Raw genomic sequence first — 23,509 nt, 5'->3', positions numbered from 1 at the left:
ATGTACTGTATAACAAATATCAGTCGCATGATTGTTTATATCCATTGATTTATTTATTTTTATTAATTTACTTCTATTTATATATATTGTTTTTTTACATTTAATTTATTTATTCTTGTACATTTAATTTAATTTAAATGACTTCCATTTAATTATTTTTTATTTATTTATTTAACATTTTATTAATTTACATGACTTTTTTAGTTTATTAATTTAACTCCCGTTTATTTATACAATTTTTATATGTTATTAATTTACATGTCTTCCATTTATTTATTTAACTTTTTATTAATTTAAACTTATATATTTACATTTTATTAATTTATTCTTGTACATTTAATTGATTTACACGACTTCCAGCTTTAGAAATCATATTTTTTAAACGACCTCTTATATCAGGCAGCAGAAATCCTTTGTTAAACTAGTATATATTTATAAATATTTTGGCGTTTTAGCTTATTTTAACACTTGTTTTTCTCATTTTAAATGAATCATGAATATTGAATGCAATCAAACCCCTGGTTAAGTGCCACTGGTAAAAATAAAAATGGTGCTATACCAAAAAAATACCATGGTAATATACTATATATCCACCAAAATATCAATGCAAACTCGAATTATTGTTAGTAAAGCATTGCATTATGTCTTTTCAATGTGCATCTGTGTTTTTTTCTTCTCCTGTTTAATAGTGAAAAGGTGAACTTCATGCATCTGATCAGTAAAGTAAAGTACTCATTCATGTCTGGAGCACAAATGCTGAACTTTAAGACTCAGTGCTGGAGGTTTGATCAGAAACAGTAACAGTAAAAGTGATGCTTGACTTCTTAAACCCAACTAATTAACCTAAAAATACCACATTTCCAAATGAAACGTTGTGTTGTCACTGAACCCAGAGAGAGAGAGAGAGATGGCCGTCTGTCTGGACGTTACATAAGCTGTCATTATGTGCCATTCTCGCCTCAGGGCCTCGGTTACATCACTCTGAACTTTGCCGTGCTGCGCTCCTGTTATTTCTGGAAGCCGTGTGAAATCTGTTAATCCCTGTTACCTGAACGATGAACGGCAGCTTTGCTTTACAGATCTGAGAGGGGGGGAAAAACCAGGGAAGTGGGGAAAGTAAACAAGAACAAAGACATCCGTCTTCCCGTCAGACGCTCCGGGGAAAAGAGAGGAAAAATGAGCACAGTTCAAGTGAGGATTGTTGATGAGTTTACAGTTTTTCTCCAGGAAGAAATGAGTGCATGGAGAAATCGATGGAAACACGGACGCTGTATCAAACGCTCTGTAATATGAGCTAAAGACCAGCGGGCATCATGACATCAGTCTCGAGCTGTTTTCTATTAAACCTCTTTCGGCTCCAGATGTGAATCATACTGTAGAACAACACATTACAATAGACATTACATTGAAGACTGGAGTGATGATGCCAAAATAATGTAGCATTGCATAATAGGAATAAATTACATTTTACAACATATTCACATAGAAAACAGTCATTTTAGATTGTAATAATATTTCTAAATTTTTACTGTATTTTTTCTTTTTTTTTAATTAAAAAACATTTTTACAAATCTTAATTATTCCAAACTTTTGACTGCCAGCATCAATTTCTTTAGACCTTGAAAAGTCAAGTTTTTTTTTATAATTATAAATTTTTTTCTAGTCATATGCCAAACTCTAAAAATGTTTATCAGGAATGTTTTTATCCATCAAGCAACTGTAAAATCATGGGGCCTTGGAGTCAAAAAGGTTGAAAGTTGCTGCATTGGATGTTTTATCTTTAGAATAGCGTGCAATGCTGGATTGTGCATGATAAGGACCATGCATTAAGAATGTAAGGTTTCATGTTGGATGGTATTACTGTATGGTAAGATGTTAGATGGTACTGATGTTGATGTTGTTCTCCAGCAGATGCACCACAGCTGGAATCTCAAGTGACTCATTGGCTGCGAAGCTCCAAATTTCCATGGCAACTGGAGAATGTTTGGCAGCGGTGAGATGCGATGGATGCGAGCTCGAAAACACACGAGAGAGAGAGAGAGAGAGAGAAGTGGGAGAATCTGCGTGCTCGCGCTAGTTTGGCACACGTCCAGGGCAGCCATAATGCAGAGACAGAAATGAGGCTCTTGGCGGGACACCAGGTCTCGGAGAACAAAGATGTGTGTGCTTCTAAAGCCGGCAACTGAGGCTCGCTTGGCAGCGCACGCGTTTTCCCATCAACCTTTGCCTTGGAAGCGCGCCACTCCAGTTTCAGGCCTGCAAAGAGGATTATGGTGAGAGCGAGAGAGAGCGAGACAGACTGACATAAAAACACAGAGAGATTCAATCTGCAGCAACACATCGTGCAAAACTCCTCCCCCGAAATGCGCCTCTTTAATATGCATTTAGAATCTGTGGACTAAAAAGTATTTTCATAATGTAATATTTTTTTAACCTAAAACCACATTGTATCTGATCAGCAAGTGCATTTTTTTTAAGTGACCATGTTATTACTGCATTAAATGTTTTTTTTTTATTATTCATTTTTAAATTGTTACAAAATATGTTTTTTTCAATATTGCTGAAAAATCTCATAAGAATGTATCATTAAATATATACAAATTTTAATTTTTAATTTATAACATATAATCTGAGAATTTTTAATCCCATCAAAATCAATGGAATTCAGTTAAATTCCTTTGAATTTACAACTCATGATTGCTCAAAAACAGTCAAAATTTATGCATCCTTAATATTTATTTTGAACAAAAAAACATTAATATTATACTAAAAATACATTTACTTGCGTCCACTTTAATTTTTAGATGAAAAAGGGATTAATTTTTCATGCTGCTTTTTCAATCTATGTAAACATTTATATGTTAAATCAACAAAATTCAGTCCCAGGATTGTGTGAGGAAAAGGCTAAATATAAACTGCTCAAAAAAATAAAGGGAACACTTGTGGGTTACATTGTGTTGTTAAGTGTTCCCTTTATTTTTATTTTTTTGAGCAGTTTATTTTACATTTGCTTTAGACACTAAAATATCTTCACAGATAGTTTTACAAAAAGTGTTTTTGACACTAATCATACTCCATACATCCCCGGGTCAAAAATGACCCGAACACAAAACATAACTTATTTTATGGTTAGCATCTCTTAAAAAAAAATAAAAAAACTGAAAATAATAATAAGTAATGTGTGTTTTGAGGGTCTTAAAGTATTAGCAAAGTATTGCTCTCTTACTACAAAGTATTAACTTTTTTTTTTAGAAATCTACATTTTATGCTTAAATTTGATCTCATCTTGGTCAAACTGATTCGAATGTGTCATGAGGGTTAAGTCAATGCATTGGCAGCACCCCAGCAAGAGTTTTCAGTCCAGCACACTGATATTTATGGGTTATCACTAAACATTATAATATACGATGACTATCAGCAGGACAAATGTGTGCGGCCGACATTCTTCGCATTGATCTCCGTGAGACATGCAGTTGTTTATCTTTTCTTTGTTTCACCGCTGATTACTCTAAGGACATATTTATTTATGTCCCGCTCATCAAAATGATGCTGAGATTTACTGCGTGCACACTCAGCAGCAGGTGCGCGGAAATCTATATGCATCAAATCAAAGGCTTGTGCATTTGGACAAGAACCAAACGTGGCGACCCTGTGTCTTTTCCTGTCAAACCGCCTGCGTATTTCACTACAAGGGAGGTCTGCTCATATGAAAAGCGACCAAAACATTGTAAACAGGAAGTGGTTAGTCACACTGGCTATCCAGATAAGACCGTGGTCTCCATAGCTACGCCTTCCTGTGCAACGAGCCAACCAATCAGAGACGAGACTCTCACTGGGCAAGAGGTAATGTTCACAACATTACCAGAGCATGCAATTACATCACTGATTAGTTTCATTTCCGTGCACGCGCATTCAGTGCACCAACTGGTTTTGAGATTAGTCATTTTGGTTAATAGAAGTGCTCGGCTGGATTAAGTTATTCACATTAAATGCTATTTGTATAATTCACAATTCAGCATGCAGCAAGCACCTTACCTGTCTCCGGGAAGATTAAATTGGGAATGCTTAATTGGAAAATGTGCTATTTAAATATTAAACGGCTTTAACACAAAGCTTTTTGTTTAATTATTAAAGGGATGCAATGTGTGTGAGATTCGTCACATTGCATCATGTCACAATAATGCAACTCTAACATGGAACTAAAGTTAATTAACTTTTTATAAAGGTTATAGAAATGTTTGGACGAAACGTTCTTTTATGGAATGTTCTTTTAACTTAATTAGTATTTGATCTGTCAATTTTGGGAGAAAATGTTCTTAGAATACAATTGTGTCATTGTGTTGTTTGTACTTGTTCAACATTCTAAGAAACGTGTTTTGCAAACGTTATAATCACGATGATCATTTTCACATTTCTGGAATATAAAAAATAAATAATAAAATAATGTTATATTTTGTGTCAAAAAATTGTGTAAAATGATTGAAAAAGTATGTTTGTAACCTTTAATGTTATAAACTTAAAAAGAAAATAAATGACATTTTAGCATTTTTAGAAGTTTTTTAAGTAAACGTTTAAATAATGTTATAGTTTGGTTGAAATAACATTAGTAGAATGTTGCAAGAAAGTTTTCTACCTAACATTCTAATTATGATTTTAAAAACTATCTGGAATGTTAAAAATAAACATTCAAATAACATTTTATTTTTGCTGAAAAAAAAAGTTCTTAAAATGTTGGAAGAAACACTATAATCAGTAGAAAATAAAGTTCTTAGAATACTAAAAATAAATGTTCAATTAATTTTATTTAGACACCCAGTTAATTTTATTTTAATTTGATATTTTGGTTCGCATCCGGGTTATTATAGTTAACTAAAGCTATTAAATAAAAAAATGGTACTCAAAATAAAATTTAACTGAAACATTAACTGAAATAAATTTGTATATATATATTTTATATATATTCTTTCATCCTAAGTGATTGGGAATACAACAAACGCTTATATATAAAATCACTTGTGTATAAAAGCACAGTACTATTATAACTGTTATTATTTTAGGGTTTTATTTCACTGGTCAGTGTTCTGATGTCACTATCAACCCCCCATCAAATCCCTGCTTTAGTAAACCACTACATGTCTACACGCAATATCCCAGGAAAGTAGATTGTGCAACATGGAGCGGATTCACAAGACTACAGAAATAAAATCAGCCGGCCAATCAAGATAACAAGGGGTGAGTTTCTCAAGACAAGGCCTTAGGTGAGGGATGTTCCAATTCTGCTAAACCAGCTTAACTAAGAGCCTTAGGAGGGGGAGGTTTACCTAGAAAACCTGATGGCATGATGACAAGAGAAAGCCCAGAGAAAACGCCAGTAAGCAACATGTGCTCTAATCTCGCACGTTAGTCACTGGAGAGGATTACGTCGAGCAGAAAGTGTTTATCCTGCACTTTAAAGCCATAACAGTGAACAATGCATTCCATTTGATTGCAGAAAAGGCTAACATTGTGTCATTCACATTCCCTGCTGTTGCTGAATCGTGCTTTTAGGCGGAACTGAAACGCATGTCGTATATTCATGGTGGTGCATTGACAGGCGTAATGTTACGCATTGCATCACATGGGGAGACCTTTGGCGTTGGAGATTTACATGACCCATGCATTTACATATTTTCCATTTTGTCTAGGTTTTAGACACATTATAGCAGCATGCATCCCTTCCTGACCACCTGCTGTAAATTCTGCTGTCAAAACAGAAATGCAAAAAAGCAGCAGTGATCTTGTTTCTGGGCTGCGCCCAACATGCACTCGCTGTCAGCGTGTTTTTGGCTTTGCAGTGACTTGTCCAGCAGAGCGTGTTCACAGATCTCTGGCCTGCTGCCAGTTTAGGCTTGGTTTGTTTTTCCACGGATGGGTGAGGTACGTGCCTAACTCTCTTACTTCCTCATGAGTGCCTGCAAAAACAAGTCCCAGTTGGTGCCTGTAGCTCCTGAATCGCCTTGCCCCGAGAAAATCAGCCTTTTGTGCTGATCGGAAAAACATTCAGGCAGACGGAGTGAGGGGGAAAACAGCATTGGTGCAATGTTGACATAACTCCCTATTTCATGAACAAGCACTGTGCAACATAATCGTAATGTTTGCTTTCATTTTAGAAGAGCTGCACCTATGTCCTACATGCATCCGAGCAAAAAACTGGCTTTAGCTCAATTTCAGGCATGCATGGAAAAATACGAATATAAATTGGAACGGCAGAACCACGGGGGCTTCGTTATGGGATTTTCATAATGTTGCCAGCCGTTATGAATCACATGTTCTCTTGGCAGGCATGAATCAGGCTTTGAGGCTGAACAAAGTCCAGTGCGGATGAATAATCTACCAGTGTATATTCCAGACACACACGGCTCCCAAGTGCACTACTGCCGAAATGACTGATTAAATCCGTAAAAGCTCCCTAAAAACTGCTGGAAAGTCAGAGGCTCATTCCAGCGGTTGTTTTGTTTGAATGTGTTTGAGGTTATGGAGGAGTTAAAGGGATGCAGTGGCGCGTGACGCTGTGTTGGCAGGCCCACTGGAATGTGAGGGTTTTAAAATCACATTTACTCAAAGTAGTGCACTTAAAATGGTTTTGTGCAATCAGTTGCCATTGCATTGGATCTCCAGTTGGGTCATTACAGAACCGTATGAACTCTATAACTTTTAAAAGTCAATAACACTTTTATTTTTTCACACACAAAATTAACAGGACGCCAGATTGAAATCAAAGGAAGAAAGTTCACTAAGTTAACCATGTTTTGACATTTTGAGGTTATAAAACTAATTTCAAACAGGATTGAATTTATTAGACTGGCAAACCAAATAATTTTTTTAAATAACTCCATTGCAAATACTTACTGCTGTTTATTCCTGGAGAATGATTTCATTGTTTTATGGATTTTTTTTATCATCAAAGACTAACAGGATGGAAAGGGATAATGACAACATAGAAAAACTATCAAATCATTTGAAAACTTGTGAGTTCGATATTTTATCCAACATATTAAGACATGTATGGGACAGGAAATTAGTAGGAAACCTGTTTGAATTAAATATGTGAAACAATTAGTTTACTTTAATAATCTAATGTCTTAATTACATATATATTCCATGCTTTTTTATTTATTTCCCCAAATTTTGGATTGGATTATCACTGCATTGTTTCTGTAATTGGGTCATTACTCTCCAGCAAAACATTATGAACTCTACAACCTTTAAAAATCAATAAAACTTGATTATTTACACAAAATTGGCGACCAGACGGGATTGAAATAAAGAGCCACAGTTGCTCACTGAGGGATTGACAGATCACACGAGGATGGAAGGTCAATGTCATATTTTTTTTACCATGTTTTGACATTTTGACAAAATAAAAACAATTTCAAACATATATAATATTTATTAGACTGTCAAACTAACTAATACCAAATAATAACTTAATAAATTGAGACTTTTTTTATCTCAATGGTAAAAAGTGTCCCAGTTTACCTGAATTAACCTTAAGTACTGTTGTTTGTGAGGTTTACCCCTCACACAAAGTTACTGTAGGATGATTTCATGGTTTTATAGGTATTATCAAAGAATAACAGGACAGTTATTTATATATTTAGGACTTAACTGTACGTGATATTGTTTGATCAAACATTCCATATTTAAAAACGCGTGAATTCAAAATTTTAGCTAAAAATATTAACACATGTAGCCTATTGGGAAATGTAGTGCATAGTAGGAAACCCAATCGATCTTTCTGTCAGTGAATTAAATATGTGATATAATTCGTTTACTTTACTCATTTTAACGTTTTCATTTCATTTACATTGGTGGCATAGCAAGACAAACGAAGCTCCCGCGTGAATACACACTCTCTTGTATGTTTTGCCTCTTTCTGTCGATGTTTTTAATCGCTTTTCGACGCCACGCTCTCGTTGAGGGGGGAGCGCAGCACGCATGCGCAGAGCGCGTTGTCGAAGACAAGTAAATAGAAGCCGCGCGGTGACGTCACCGCTCCCACACCGAGAGCTCGCGGGCTGGAGCGCGCACACTGCCATGAACTTCGGAGCGTAACTTCGCCGTTTTTCTCGCTTTTCGGACGAGTGGGAAACTACAACGAGATTTATATATTTTTTCCTTCCTGCTTATCAAAACAGGCAACATTCGGAGAATTTAGTTGCATATTTTTGCCTCTTTTTTTTTCAGCAGCATGTCGTCTGCGGCGGTCGCTGCCTCGCGCAGGCAGTCGTGTTATTTGTGCGATCTGCCCCGCATGCCGTGGGCGATGATCTGGGATTTTACCGAGCCCGTGTGCCGCGGATGCGTCAACTACGAAGGAGCGGACCGCATCGAGTTCGTGATCGAGACCGCGCGGCAGCTGAAGCGCGCGCACGGGTTCCAGGAGGGCAGATCACCGGGACCGGTGGGCAAACCGGGGAAAGACATCCAGCCCATGAACCACACGGAACCGGGCTCGCGTGCTCCGCAGCCGCTGGATCGCTACCCGCTCGCGTCGGACAGACCCCCCAGACTGGGCCCGGAGTACCAGGGGCGACAAGCGAACGGGATCCCGGTGCCGAACGGGTTTCCAAAGCCCGACGAGCCCCCGGAGCTGAACCGCCAGAGCCCGATCCCGCGTCGGACCGGCGCCTTGCCTCCTAACCTGGTTCCGCTTGTCAACGGGAGCATGCCGCCTGTGCACGCGCTTAACGGGAGATCCGTGCAGATGGGGATCCCTCACGGTGCTTTAGTGGCGGAGCATGTGGGCAAGCGAGGGGACGACATGAAGGACAAACACCGCGCCGACAGCATGAGCGACCCGAGCGACGGACACAAGCGACTCGAGGACTGGACTCAGAAGGGCAAGACGGTCCGGGAGATGATGACGCTGCACAGCCTCGACTCCCGGTTCAAGAAGGAGCATGCACCGCTCCCGCACAGGATAGGATACGAGAGCAGCTCCAGTGCCTTAAAAACAGGTACAGATCATTGCTTTCAAGCTACACACGTAATCTTACACATGCATGTATTTTTTTGAATACATATTTTAGACATCCATGCATGCATTTTGCGTCTATACGTCATTAATCAACATTTAGAATAGTTTAAAACATTAGTGCATGCTTCTAACCTTCACATTCTTAACTGTTGTATCTTTAAAATAATGCTACAAAACTCAGTCGTGTGTTCATGCATGCATTTGGCTTTCAAAACATCAAAACGTGCTTTTAAACTTTGGATTTTGTGTGTGGCATTCAATTTTTAGAATAATATGAGATATCAAAACATGCTCCGGATTATTCACAATCGTATTTATTCATGCATTCTCCAGAGCATGCGTTTTAACTCCATGCAGTTTTTGTGTGCATGCTTTTATTTTGTCTTTTAAAACACGAGCACATGCTGTAGAATTGTATATTTTTTTAAACTGGATTTAATATTTAGAATGATCTGAGATGTCAAAGCATGCTGTATTATTTTTATTTACACATGCATTTACACATTGTGTCCACACTGCTATTTTTTTTTTTTATTGAATCAGTTTTTGGAATAATTTGAGACATGCTTTAAACCTCCAGATTATTATCATTTACCCATGCATCTAACAATAGCATCAGATAATCAGAATCAGAAAGAGCTTTATTGCCAAGTATCTTTGCGCATACAAGGAATTTGTTTTAGTGACATAAGCTTCCAGTACACAGAGACACCAACACACAGACAAAAAAGAAAAAAAAAAAAAAATTGTAGCGAAATAAATAAATGTATAAACAATTGTTCTATAAATGATAATGGGATAGGATTGAAAAAGATGCAGGGATGTACTAGGATGGAGGGGTAACAAATAAATATAAGGATGTTGCAATTTTGTTTGCATAAGCATAAGTGGGGAACATTTAACTGTTCATGAGGTAAACAGCTTTTACATTCCAGATACTGTCATATTTTTTAAACTGGATCAGTATTTAAAATAATCTGAGATGTCAAAACGTGTTGTGAATACGCATGCATTTGTGTTTGAGTCCGAGCATGTTTTTAAACTCTAGATCATGCATCTTGATTTCTTTTGCACTTGCATTCATCAAAGCATGCTTTGAACTCTCTAGATTGTGCATTCGTAATGTTTGGAAGAATAAGAGATGCACATCGCTGCCATTTCATCACCCGGTGGGCGGCACATGGCACATTTTATATGGAGCCAGAAAATAGTGCCAACAGCAGGCCATGCATGAAGCGCTGAACTAGTGAAGGGCTGTATAGTCGAGTATTAGTTGAGTGTTTATCTCTCTCTCTCTCTCTCTCTCTCTCTCTCTCTCTCTCCATGCAGACCGTGGTAAGCACTCTCGGGGAATTAAAAGGAAACCCTCTCCCGAGCCGGACGGGGAGGGCAGTGCCTCCAAGCTCAACGGCGAGGGTCAGCCGTGGTTGCCGTCTCCATCCGAGGTGCTCAAGATGCCCTCTTCATTCGCCGCCGCTCCTCCCTCGACGATCTCCCCGCATTCGCGCACCACCCCGCCAGAGGCGGCCACCGCCGCGCAGAACGGCCAGTCACCGATGGCCGCGCTCATTTTAGCCGCGGACAACGCGGGCGCCGGTACCGGCTCACCTAAAGACGGCGGCAACCAGGTGCACTCCACGACCTCGTCAGCCGCGGGACGGCGCAACAGCGGGAGCCCACAATCGCCCTCGGCCGGACAAAGGCGGCTCGCGCTAGGAACGTCGGGAACGTCGACCGCGCACATCCCCGGCATGGACCCGCAGGCCGGGCATCCGCAGAGCATTCCCGATTCCTCGGTGGCGCCCGGAAGCGTGCCGTTGTGCTGCACCCTGTGCCACGAGCGCCTCGAGGACACTCATTTCGTCCAGTGCCCGTCCGTTCCGTCGCACAAGTTCTGTTTCCCGTGTTCCCGCGAGAGCATCAAACAGCAGGGGGCGACGGGAGAGGTTTACTGCCCGAGTGGCGAGAAATGCCCGCTTGTTGGTTCCAACGTACCTTGGGCGTTCATGCAAGGCGAAATAGCCACCATATTGGCTGGGGACGTAAAGGTTAAAAAGGAGCGGGACCCTTGAATTACCATTTTTCGCGCATAATATACACAACTCATAATGCATACCATCCAAACGTGAACTAACCGGACATGTACATATGGACTGAGAGGAACTGTACACTTGGTAAACATGGCTGTATAATTCTTTTTGATTTTCCCTTTTTTTTTTTTTAATACATTGTGTTTCTATGTTTCTTCCGAAGATAAAACGGTATGTACGCGCTATACCCCCCCCCCCATTCAGTGGTTGTACTAGTAGAGCTGGTGGCAGTCCATGTTTAAACACAGAATGTGACTAATACTCTTTAAGCACTTGGCAAGAACTGAAACGCTTTTAGCTGTATTGTATGCACTTGTTTAAAAAATTGCCAAATACAATTTCTGACCTTGTAATAACAATCCTGACGTGTCTGTGGTTGGCTTCTTGTCTGCCCTCGCTGAATCATGCACCGCTCAATGAGAGCGAAAAGGGAACTAAACAAACCCAAGCGTCGGCCCGGGAGATTCTGTCCTGGTGCATGCTGGGAGTTCATTGCCTCAGTAGTGGTGACGGATATCACGGCTATTTGCAAAGGTAAAGTAACCAGAGAACGCTTGAATTTGGAAGAGTATCTTTGTTTTGTTTTTTTCTCCTCTTGCATGCATGCAAGCTGTGACTTGTATGGCACATTGTTTTCAGCCTCCATGTGGAGTAACCTAATGCTGCGTGCAAGACGACACTCCACGTCTATTTTTACTCTCATGCTGTGCGTTGACGAGCTCGTAAACAATCTTTCCCTTGGCCTTTTTTGGTGGATAAAGACATGCAATGTTAAACATGCTCTCCAGGAGCAGATGGGGCATCTGAAAAGACTTTTATTGGCTACTTAGTTAACATAAACTTTATTATTTAGATAAAATATCCAATTAAATAATGTATTAGTAATGTACGTTAAAGATTAATACCTGCTTGCGTCGCTAACTAATGTTAATGAAGGAAAACACTTTTCAGCTTTTAATTTCTTAGTCTTGCACTAATCGGCTTTTGTTAGATTTAATGAGAACTTTACAAATTCATTAGTTATTGTCAATTTCAACATTTAACCTTATATACAACGGATTACGTTAATGTTATGTTTGAACTAACAATGCATAGTTGTATTTTCATTAACCTAACATTAGAAAAGCAAGGATTAATATTGTATTGCTCATTGTTAGTTAATGCATTCAGTAATGTTAACTAATGGAAACTCTTGAGCTTGATGTTTTCCAGTCTTGCTCTAATCGGCTTTTGTTAGGTTTAATCAAATTGAACTATTCAAATGCATTAATAATGGTGCAGGCTTAAGCCATTGGCGTTGGCCGTCGAGCCGTAGCATATGCTTAAATAAAATGTGGCGTATCACGTGGTGGCTGTGCTGGAATTCCTGAGTCACGCTCGATCGCCCGTCTCTCTCTTCACTGTTCTCACACAGCACTCAAATGAATGGAGATCTGTTCTTACACAAGTCACATGTACTCCGGGTTAACCCTTTCACAACCGGGTTGACCTGGAAAACAGAATATTGGAATATTTTGATTGCATTTTTATTTTTAGCCAACAAATTAAACTTTTTGTTGGTGGTTACTTGTTTTTATCCAATTTAATTGCATTGCTGAGCATGCATTGCAAAATACGTCGTCATAACACAATGGCAACAAACTGGTATTTGAATCCGAATCAAAAGCAAATATTGATCGGATGATTCAGATGGCATGATATGCGGTCGCCTGGAGAATTCCAGCCATGCCAACACGCCTTTTCAGTGTCGAAACCCAACACCCCGAGGGGGAAAAGACTTTCGTCAGAGATGAATCACTCTACTCCAGTTACGCTGCAGTCCTTTCTGTCTTTTGTTTGCGAAGCCCTCCCTCGCTGGTTCGCGTCAAATGGATGCTTTCAGCCGTCACACCAATCAAAAAATTTGCCTTTGTGATTTTTGTTGTTGTTTTATGAGATGATTCACTCCTATTTTACTTGTGCATTTAGTTTAGAAGCATGCATCCAAAAATCCATGCAATGCAAGTGTGGCGAAATCGCTGTCCTACTAAAAGCTCGTCTGACACAACCAAAAAAAATTACGACGTGTTTTGCAATGTGTGAAAGTGAGTTTGCATTGCCATAAAAGGTAACAATACAAACACTAGGCCACTTGATATCAGGTTAGTATGGTGCATCGGTGTATTTTCAAAACAAAAGTACTTTAGGTTTAGTTGTATCAAACTCAGAAGGTCTAAGGAATCTTAATTTTTCATTTTAAGTGTAACTGATTTGATAAATAGTTACCATTTCCAAATTTCCAAAGCTGTGTAGGTTCAGAACTATTCAAACCTCAACATAGAGACTTTTTGCATTCACCTTGCAGTACGTGTTTATGGTTAGGTAGGTTTGTTTAGACTAAAACCCTTGATTCCAGATTAACGAGGAACACTATCTCACAGGAACACAGTGCAAAAGTCAGTTTTTGGAAGCGAAAACCCATCTGAGAAATAGATTTTTAACAATGCACTCTTTATTGGGTTTTTGCAGCGATACTGTTTTGGTTTCCCAAAGAAGCTTTTCATGCAACGGTTCATAAAATAACCAGTTAATAACTTTTTTTAATAATCTGAAAAAGAGCTTTTTTCGATTATAATGCAATGGAAAGGCTTGATATCAATGCTCCTCATCGAACCACCTTTATTTTTACGAGAGTTACATAAACGTTTTAAGAACTGTTTTTATATAACTACACTTAAATAATTTAGTTTCTATACTTAAAACTATTGACAAAAATATGTTCTAAGAATATTTTGATAACGTTCCCATTAAGTTATGGAAACGTTCTTTCTGAATGTTCTTAGAACTTAGCGCTTTTCAATGTTTTAACTTTTTCTTATTTATGTGAGCTTTAGCAAAAACTTTAGCTTTAGCAGAAACTAAAGTTCTGGGGAACATTACTTTGAATGTTCTCTGAACATTTTAGAAAGCATTAGTGACATTTAAAATATAATTTTTAAATTTTACAACCGTAACATTTTTTAATTAACGTTACTTGACCGTAGCGTTTTTCTTTATTGCAAACGTAAAAAAAAAATTAGTTTTACAAACATTATTATAATGTTACATTTGAATGTTCTCTTAACGTTTTGAAACAAGTTGTCACATTAGACGAACATTATTAGAAACCAATAACAGTAAGGAAATATTAAAATGTTTAATTTACAAACATTATGGAAATGTTATTTTTGAATGTTCTCTGAACGTTTTTGAAACAAGTAGTTACATTTAAAAAAAATCTTTAGATGAGCATCCACCTAAAAACGGTTTCTTTCTTGTTTAGGCGAACGTTACATTTATTTCATTTGACAAATATTATGGAAACGTAACTTTTTGAAAGTTCTCTGAATGTTTGTAACGTTTTATAAAATCATTAGACGAACAGCCAACTAGGAAAAAGGTTCCAAGATTGATAAATTAATAACATTTTAAGAATGTTATTGAAAACTTTTTTTCTTGTTTATGTGAACGTCTTATTTATGGAGACGTTACTTTTGAATGTTTTGAAAAAAGTACATTAGACAAACGTTTCATAAACGATGTATGAATAACATTTTGAGAACGTTATTGAAGACCAGATAAATTGTGTTCTATTAACGTTAAAGAAAAACATCGTCAGAAAGTACTAAGAGCATTTCTTGCTCAGCTGTGCCATCATTTCTAATTCAATTACATAATTTCAAGTCATAAAAACTTCCAGTTCTTATTTGCATAAAATGTTGTGATTTGTGATTTAAACTGGTCGGTTTAGTTTTGAGGCTTGAAGGCCGCAGTAGAAGCCGGCGTTCACTTAATGTCTGCAGTAGTGAAGTATCCTGTTTGCCACGTCAGCAGTTTTGGCCATTTGTCCTGAGGGTTTGTGGTGTGTTACACGCACACATGCATGGGAGGGGAAAGCAGAAAGCCAAACACCCCAGATCACATTCCTGGGCCCCTGCGCTGACAAAAAAAAAAACAGAAAGCGGAGAATGCAAGGGGGAGCGAACGGGGCGGATATTTCCAGCAGTTGCTCTCACTATAATTAGACAGAATACACGAACCTTCACGGCCATCAATCACACACACTGCAACACCAAGAAAGGAACTCGTGTCCCTGTGACTGCAGGCCGTTATCTGGTGGAAAGCTTTTTATGTCGCTCCAAATATAGCGATCACACACGCTCTGAACCTGGGACGTGTCACGAAAGGGTGCATTTGTTTCCTGGTTACCAACGGAGAGAGCAAACAGAGGATGTGTGATGTGCCACACCAGTCTGAGAGCAACATGCACATGTCCACTGGATAAATTAGGGAAAACACGGACATGCAACATCAGAAATCGAGTCATTAAATCACTGCGGCCAATATACAGAATATAGAAGCGAAAAAATATGCCTTAAAATCCATCAAATAACAATTTTGAATGCCTAAACATAACATTTTTTTTAAAAAATCGGACATTTACGGTAAAATACCGGCAGCTGTGATTGCCAGAACTTCACCGTTAAATATAAGGTCACAACATTTTAGGTTTTACATACTTAAATTCAAATATTTCATTAACTGATGTTAATTATGTTAATAAACCAGCATATTTAAGCCCTAATATCTGTTTTAAACATAGAAGAATTGAAGAAACATAGTAGAATCATTAAATATGAAGTGTCATGCATGGAAATTCTGGGTGTGTCAGTTTATGGTTTTTCGCTGTAAATTATATATATCTTCACGTCCAAAAACCATAATTTTACCAGTATTTAACTGTAAAATTACATTAACTGTAATTACAGTTATTCACTGTATATGGTATGGAAACTTACTGGTAACCAATTAACAAGTTTTTACTGTTAAAATCACAATAGTTTTTTATAGCGTACACATAAAATGTTTAGGTGTTTAAAACTGATGGCTTACTATTATCACTTTGAGATGCTACTTTTTAAAGGTGCTGTATTATTTATACCCAGAGCTAGCTAAAATATGTTCTAAGAACGTTTTGATAACGTTCCCATTAAGTTATGGAAATGTTATTTCTAATTCTGAATCTTCGCTAAATGTTTCAAAAACATCTTCTTTCTTCAGAAACATTGAAGGAACGTTCCGTTATTTTTTTTTTTTTTTTGCTTTTTACAAATATTTTGAGAATGTTACATTTAAATGTTCTGAAACAAGTAGTAACATTTAGAAAACAAACTACGTCCAACTAAAATTGTTTCAGAATAAATTTTCATGAGCTATGTATAAATAACGTTTTGAGAATGTTTCAGATAATGCTAGTATTTGTTTTATTCTATATGGCTATGCTTAAAATATTTTGTTAGTTTTAACCATTTTCGGAACATTTTAAAGCTACTAACATTCACAAAGAATGCTTGTTTATGCAAATGTCAGCCGAAACATTAAAATATATTTTTTTTTTATAAACATTATGGGAATGTCAATTCTAACATTTCTCAGAATTCTCTAAACGTTTCAAAGCAAGTAACATTTAAAACAACGTCCAACTAAAATGTTTCAGAAAAACGTTAAAAGAGAAATAAATAACAATAAATAATAACACTTTGAGAACATTTTTGAAGACCAGATAAACATAGATGAATGTTCAATGTTACGTTAAAATCAGCGCAATACAAGTCTTAACGATTGAACCAGTGAACGTTATGAAACATTTCTGATGTTGCTATGCATGTGTTTTCATGGCACAAAAAACATAGAAACACTTAAGCTTCATTTCTTAAATAAAAGTACTTGTTTTTTAGAATTTATTTAGTTTAGAAGCGTATAGAAGCTATGCTAATCCATGCAATAAAAGTTGGTGATTAGGCGAAATCGTTGGAAAATTTTGTTTTCGTGAATAGTCTAAAACAGCTACATATTAATTGAACCAATAAATGTAATTAAATGTTTTGATATGTTTTGCATTGTGTAAAATCTATTTTTTTTTTCAGTTGAAAGCATGTTAGGGTTACATTTTTTTGGTGTTTTTCGTGAAAGCCAGTGTGTAACTTAGAGATGGATTGAACTTGAACTAATGAACGTTATGGAAGTATGTGGGTTACTGAGAGTTTTTGGATTGGTAATATTTTAGGCTTGAATTGATAATAACCAATCAAACGCCCAGACCGAGCTGAAACATGAAACAGACCTTCAATAATTCTAGAAGCATAATTAATCAAAGACTTCGGCTCATAAGACATGCTTTATGTAGTTTCGTTTGAATGTGTTGCCGACTTGTCTTTTACAAACCAAAATTTTTATTTTTTCACGCCAAGTTCAGAGAGATCATGTGAAATCTTTCCCATGTGATCCTTTAATTATTCGGGCGTGAGATGACAGTTTTCCTCTGAGCGCTATGTTTAAAGAGGCCAGTTTTGGAAGGGGGACTGAAATATTATTCCAGAGTGTTTTCAACCCCGGTTTCATTCTCCTGAGCCGCGTGGCAACTTTGAACACGGTGTCCCATTACAGGAAGCCAGATCTCAGAGATTGGCCCTTTAAAGTGGATCTCTCATATCCTTCCTTTTTGTTCAGACGCCTTTCAAGGAGACGGCCGTGTTTGGTGCAGATGGCATTGGACTTCATGTACGAACTTTGGAGGGGTTGTTTTCTGTCTCAGATGTGTTAAACGAAACATTTGCAGTGAAATATCACAGGCGACAAATTTAGGTTATAAAAATGTTTAGGGAACGTTGTTTTAATATGATACTAAGTTGCCCAGTTTTTTGTGATTATAATGTTACAAAATTATTTCTTAACAACTTAAGTTATTTGATACAACATCCAGTTTCATCATAATTGGATCGTTACTAATGTTACTATTTAACGTCGCTAAAACATTTCTCAGTATTCTAGGAATGTTAAAATGTGTCAATTTTTCTATTCTAATTAGAACGTTGTTTAAAACATTCCTTGCAACATTCTACTAACTTTTTCACCTACAATAAAATCATGTGATTTGAAGTTTATTTTTAACATTCTAAGAATGCTTTTCTCTTCATGATTAGAATGTAGTTTAAAGGTTACAAAAATGTTTCTTACCACTTTATTCGTACCCAAAATAGAACATTATTAGAATGTTTTAAGAACATTCAAATGACCAATTTTCTTGTTGTCATTATGACATGATTTAGAGGTTACAAAAAAACTTTTAACTTTATAAAAAATAAATTGTAACTTTATTTTGACCTGAAATATAATGTAAGTTGAATGATTTATATATTCTAAGAACGTTAAAATGTCGTTAAATTACGGTAAAAAAAAACCGTTAAATGTGTAATTAGAGTGTTATTTAAAGGTTTCCTAAACACTTCTGACATTTTACTAACTTTATTTTCATCCAAAATATAAATTGACCATTTATTTTTCATATTCGAAGAATTTTTAAATGTTTAAAGGTTACTAAAACGTTACTAAAAACGTTTATGTTCATCCAAAATATATTATTATCTGAACGTTTATTAACAATGTTTTCTCTCAAAATTGAGAATGTTTAAATACAAATAACACAACATTTTCTCTCAACCACGAATATCTTTTTTAAACGTTATCAGAATGTGTATCAAGTATTAATCAAGAACATTCCATAAACATGTCTTTAAGAAAAAATTTTCCTAACATTTGTATAAGTATTAGTGAATGTTGTGAGGATGTTCCCAGTTAGCTGGGATCCGCTCATCATGGGCCAAAGTTATGAAAGAAGGAGCGGAAAGAAAAGAGGGAGTAAGAGTTTGCTCTGACCTCATTTGTTAATGTGTAGCAGGCCTTTCCGTATAGGCTCTGTTTGACAAGAGTTGCACAACACCGAGCTTTGTACTTTGGCTGGCCTGCGGGACGCTCCAGAGACGTGTGGGTGTGGTAAAGATCGGGTAATGTTCGGCCTTGGCGAGGTCGATCTCGCCGAAACTCCCATTGGTCAGCCATCACCGTCTGTGTGTGTGTTTCATTGCTTTGTTTGTGTTTTCTCTTAGTTTTGTCTGCAACAGTTGCTATGTGCGCTGGCGGCCAAAGCCCTCCACTGCTTTTGTACTTTATGGTTATTGCTTCACGTACAGCACAGTAGTTTCAGGATTTTCAGGATGTAATTTAGAGAACAAGAATCCAATGAAAAACACCAGTAAGTATAATGAGAATTACATAACCATCTGAATGCATTATAATAATGAGAACGTCAAATAATGTCTTTACTTTTTACTCAAAAAAAAAATATATATATATATATGTATATATATATATATATATATATATATATATATATATATATATATTATATTATGAAGAAATAAAATATGTAAATATATTCATAAATATATTTCAAAAATGAGAAAAACAGGAAAAAATAAATTATATTTCTCAAAATATAAATAAAATATAAAAAAATATTGAAAACCAAGAATTATTTTTTTTCTTAAATTATTTTTAAATAAATATATAAATACGTAAAAAAACAATAAATTATATTTTCCATAAAATATATATATATTAAAAAAAAAATTAACCAGGATGATAAATCACATGGTAGTCATGGCTGGCTCCGCCCCTCTCCTCTCATTGGGCAGGGCTCATCTCGAAGTCACTTGACCTTTGGCCCTGCTGATCTGTGGGTAAGAAAATAAACACAAACACACCCATCACATCTGGAGAGCAGCGTTGCTGAACATTGACCTCTGCTTAACAAAGATGCCTTCAGGCCTCCTGAGTATAGACTGTCAGGAACACAAAGTACACAGTGTGTGTTTGTGTGTGAGTGTGTGTGTGTGTGTGTGTGTGTGTTTTAAGGTCAGAGTAAAAAAACAATCGATACTATCTGTGTTAGCCAGAAACTATGTTATGAATGGTTAGTGTATTAACTCTGTGCTTGTCATTCAATCACCACTGAGAAATCTTTGCCTTTTAACCCTATAAATACTGAAACACATCAGAACAGTGACAATTACAGAGCGTTTAGGCCCAATTAAGTCTAAACAAAGTTGAATTCATCCTGTTTTGAACCTTAAGTATTTATTTTACATAATAAATGAGGCATATTTTATCAGTGTCATGAAACAATGTTTTAATGACCACATAATTTTGACTACAAATGTAACATTCACTGCAGACGGTATATAAATAGATTTATAAAGATCTTAATTCAGAATTGCGGACTATAAACTCAGAATTTCAAGATCTAAATTCAGGATTGCGAGATATAAATTCAGGATTGTGAGATATAAATTCAGGATTGTGAGATATAAATTCAAGATTGTGAAATATAAAATCAGGATTGGGAGATATAAATTCAGTATTGCGAGATATAAATTCAGGATTGTGAGATATAAATTCAGCATTGCAAGATATAAATTCAGGATTGTGAAATATAAAATCAGTATTGGGAGATATAAATTCAGTATTGCGAGATATAAATTCAGAATTGCGAGATATAAATTCAGCATTGCGAGATATAAATTCAGCATTGCGAGATATAAATTCAGAATTGCGAGATATAAATTCAGCATTGCAAGATATAAATTCAAGATTGTGAAATATAAAATCAGTATTGGGAGATATAAATTCAGGATTGCGAGATATAAATTCAGGATTGTGAGATATAAATTCAGCATTGCAAGATATAAATTCAGGATTGTGAAATATAAAATCAGTATTGGGAGATATAAATTCAGTATTGCGAGATATAAATTCAGAATTGCGAGATATAAATTCAGCATTGCGAGATATAAATTCAGAATTGCGAGATATAAATTCAGCATTGCAAGATATAAATTCAAGATTGTGAAATATAAAATCAGTATTGGGAGATATAAATTCAGGATTGCGAGATATAAATTCAGGATTGTGAGATATAAATTCAGCATTGCAAGATATAAATTCAGGATTGTGAAATATAAAATCAGTATTGGGAGATATAAATTCAGTATTGCGAGATATAAATTCAGAATTGCGAGATATAAATTCAGCATTGCGAGATATAAATTCAGAATTGCGAGATATAAATTCAGTATTTCGAGATATAAATTCAGCATTGCGAGATATAAATTCAGCATTGCGAGATATAAATTCAGAATTGCGAGATATAAATTCAGAATTGCGAGATATAAATTCAGAATTGCGAGATATAAATTCAGTATTGCGAGATATAAATTCAGCATTGCGAGATATAAATTCAGTATTGCGAGATATAAATTCAGCATTGCGAGATATAAATTCAGCATTGCGAGATATAAATTCAGCATTGCGAGATATAAATTCAGCATTGCGAGATATAAATTCAGAATTGCGAGATATAAACTCACAATTGTGAGATATAAATTCAAGATTGCGAGATATCAATTCAGAATTGCGAGATATAAATTCAGCATTGCGAGATATAAATTCAGAATTGCGAGATATCAATTCAAGATTGCTAGATATCAATTCAGAATTGCGAGATATCAATTCAGGATTGTGAGATATAAATTCAGAATTGCAAGATATAAATTCGGGATTGTGAGATATAGACTCAGAATTATAAGAAATAAATTCAGAATAGCGATGTAAACAACTGCGAGAATGAAAGTCCAAATTTGCTAAATGAACTCAAAATAAAAAATATTAACTCAGAATTGAGAAACAAGCTCAAAATTGCGAGATATATTCATAATTGTGATATAAATAGAATTGCGAAAACGAAAGTCAGAATTGATAAATAAACAAGATATAAGCAAGATATAGACTCAAAATTGCTTTATATAAATTTATATAAATTCAGAATTGCGATGTAAACAACTGTGGGATCGAAACTCAGAATTAAAAGATATAAATTATATTATATATTTTAAATTTATTAAAAGATTTAAATTAAAAATTGCAATGTAAACAAAATTGTGACAACGAAAGTCAGAATTGAGAGATATAATTTAAGAATTGCAATGTAAAAAGAAATTGTGATGTAAACATAATTGAGAGAAATAAAATAAGAATTGTGAGATATAAAGTCAGAATTGACTGTTACGACTGTTGCAATGATATATAATTACTTTGTATAATATACACATTTTGATGGGGTGAAACTGGTGTCTGTTATTGCCAAAAAAGACATAAAGTGCATGAGACAGAACAGCTGCACGTCTCATTTCAAAGTAACAAGACGAGTCGACCTTGAAGAGCACCGCAGCGCCTCTGTTATTGTGGAGGACTGGAGATCGGTCTGAATAATGAGCGAGCCGTGTTTCAGCTGTGTCCCATTAACCTTCCCATCCATATGAGATCAAAGATGGCGACGGGAGGGGGCCGCATGGAGATCAGCTGTTGCACGGTTGTTGCACCATCGCTTGAGCCCACATGAGAGCGTTTTCTCACAGATGTTAAAATATGTATAAAGACGATTTCACAGACCTGCCGGGCAAATCGAACGCTGAGACGCAAAGGGAGGATACACATCACAGCCGAGTGAAGAAAAATCAATGCAGAAAGGTTTTTTACAGCTCGATGAGGCAAAAGATTGAAATAAACGAAGGCCTTTGTAGTGGAAAACGCTCAGAGGTAAATCACCTTTTTAAAGACATTTCAGCCTCTCTTGGAAACCTTGTGATCCAATCAAAATAGATTCTCTTGGGCTTTTTTCATAGAGCAGAATCTTTGGTTTTTGTTTCTGGCCTGTTATGACCTGGTTTTCCTCACAATCTTCTGTCCGCTGAATGTTGTGAGAGAGAGAGAGAGAGAGAGAGAGAAAGAAGATGTCAATAAGATAATATCATAAAAGCAGCAGAGCAAACTACAAAGAGCAAACAAAAAAACAAACTCACGTTTTTATGTAGAGACATGCATTTCACACACACACACACACACACACACACACACACACACACACACACATATGTGTGTGTGTGTGTGTGTGTGTGTATGTAATATTTACAATTCAAACTTTTTTCCTCAGTTGCAAGAAGAAAGTCCTAATTGCATTTTAATTTTTTTATTCAATGTTCGTAAAGTTCGTAATTACGGTATCAGGTACATTCAAGTCGGAGATAGATGGCGCTGTACCTTTTCTACAAAAAACTGCAAGTTTAGTAAAAAATAAAAGCTACTTCTACAAAACACTGAAAAAAGAATGTGCATTATCATGTTTTTTTTTTTTAACGTTTTTATTTAATTTATGAAGTTGCTGTTAACCAAATTTCTATTCTATCGTACAATACTATTGTGTTTTTATCGTAAATGAAAAAATAAATCATTAATTTCCAGAAATGTACCATCAAAACAGACCCTTCATGTGGATTCAACTCTTAAATTGCATCATGATTTGAACGCACAATAATGTAATAGTTTTATAATTGTGTTCCTGTAGCTCAATTGGTAGAGCACTGTGTTATCAAACGCAAAGTTGAGGGGTTCGATTCCCCGGGAACACATGATATGTAAAAGCTGATAG

The 23,509-nt window shown here is 36.1% G+C and overlaps 1 protein-coding gene and 1 long non-coding RNA gene across 2 annotated transcripts; both read left to right on the top strand.

The window, feature by feature from the left end:
* Nucleotides 1–432: 432 nt before the first annotated feature.
* On the top strand, nt 433–4,466 carry LOC128021961 (uncharacterized). The gene is made up of 2 exons (XR_008185826.1): nt 433–1,191; nt 1,909–4,466. It is a non-coding gene; the product is annotated as an uncharacterized LOC128021961 (long non-coding RNA).
* A 3,562-nt stretch (nt 4,467–8,028) lies between these two features.
* On the top strand, nt 8,029–11,468 carry LOC128021959 (interferon regulatory factor 2-binding protein 2-B). Its single transcript, XM_052609066.1, has 2 exons — nt 8,029–8,999; nt 10,349–11,468. Exons 1-2 carry the CDS (start codon nt 8,231–8,233, stop codon nt 11,089–11,091), a joined length of 1,512 nt encoding a protein of 503 aa, XP_052465026.1. The 5' UTR covers nt 8,029–8,230; the 3' UTR covers nt 11,092–11,468.
* The last annotated feature ends 12,041 nt before the right edge of the window (nt 11,469–23,509 follow it).

Source organism: Carassius gibelio, chromosome A11, assembly GCF_023724105.1.
Source record: "Carassius gibelio isolate Cgi1373 ecotype wild population from Czech Republic chromosome A11, carGib1.2-hapl.c, whole genome shotgun sequence".
NCBI lineage: Eukaryota > Metazoa > Chordata > Actinopteri > Cypriniformes > Cyprinidae > Carassius > Carassius gibelio.
This window is presented reverse-complemented; position numbering and strand designations above follow the sequence as displayed.

What these genes read in the sequence shown, in the direction of transcription:
- LOC128021959 (XM_052609066.1), top strand. Translation starts at nt 8,231, where the DNA reads ATGTCGTCTGCGGCGGTCGCTGCCTCGCGCAGGCAGTCGTGTTATTTG. An exon ending in CTCCAGTGCCTTAAAAACAG is followed by an intron (nt 9,000 to 10,348) that starts GTACAGATCATT and finishes CTCTCCATGCAG; the next exon opens with ACCGTGGTAAGCACTCTCGG.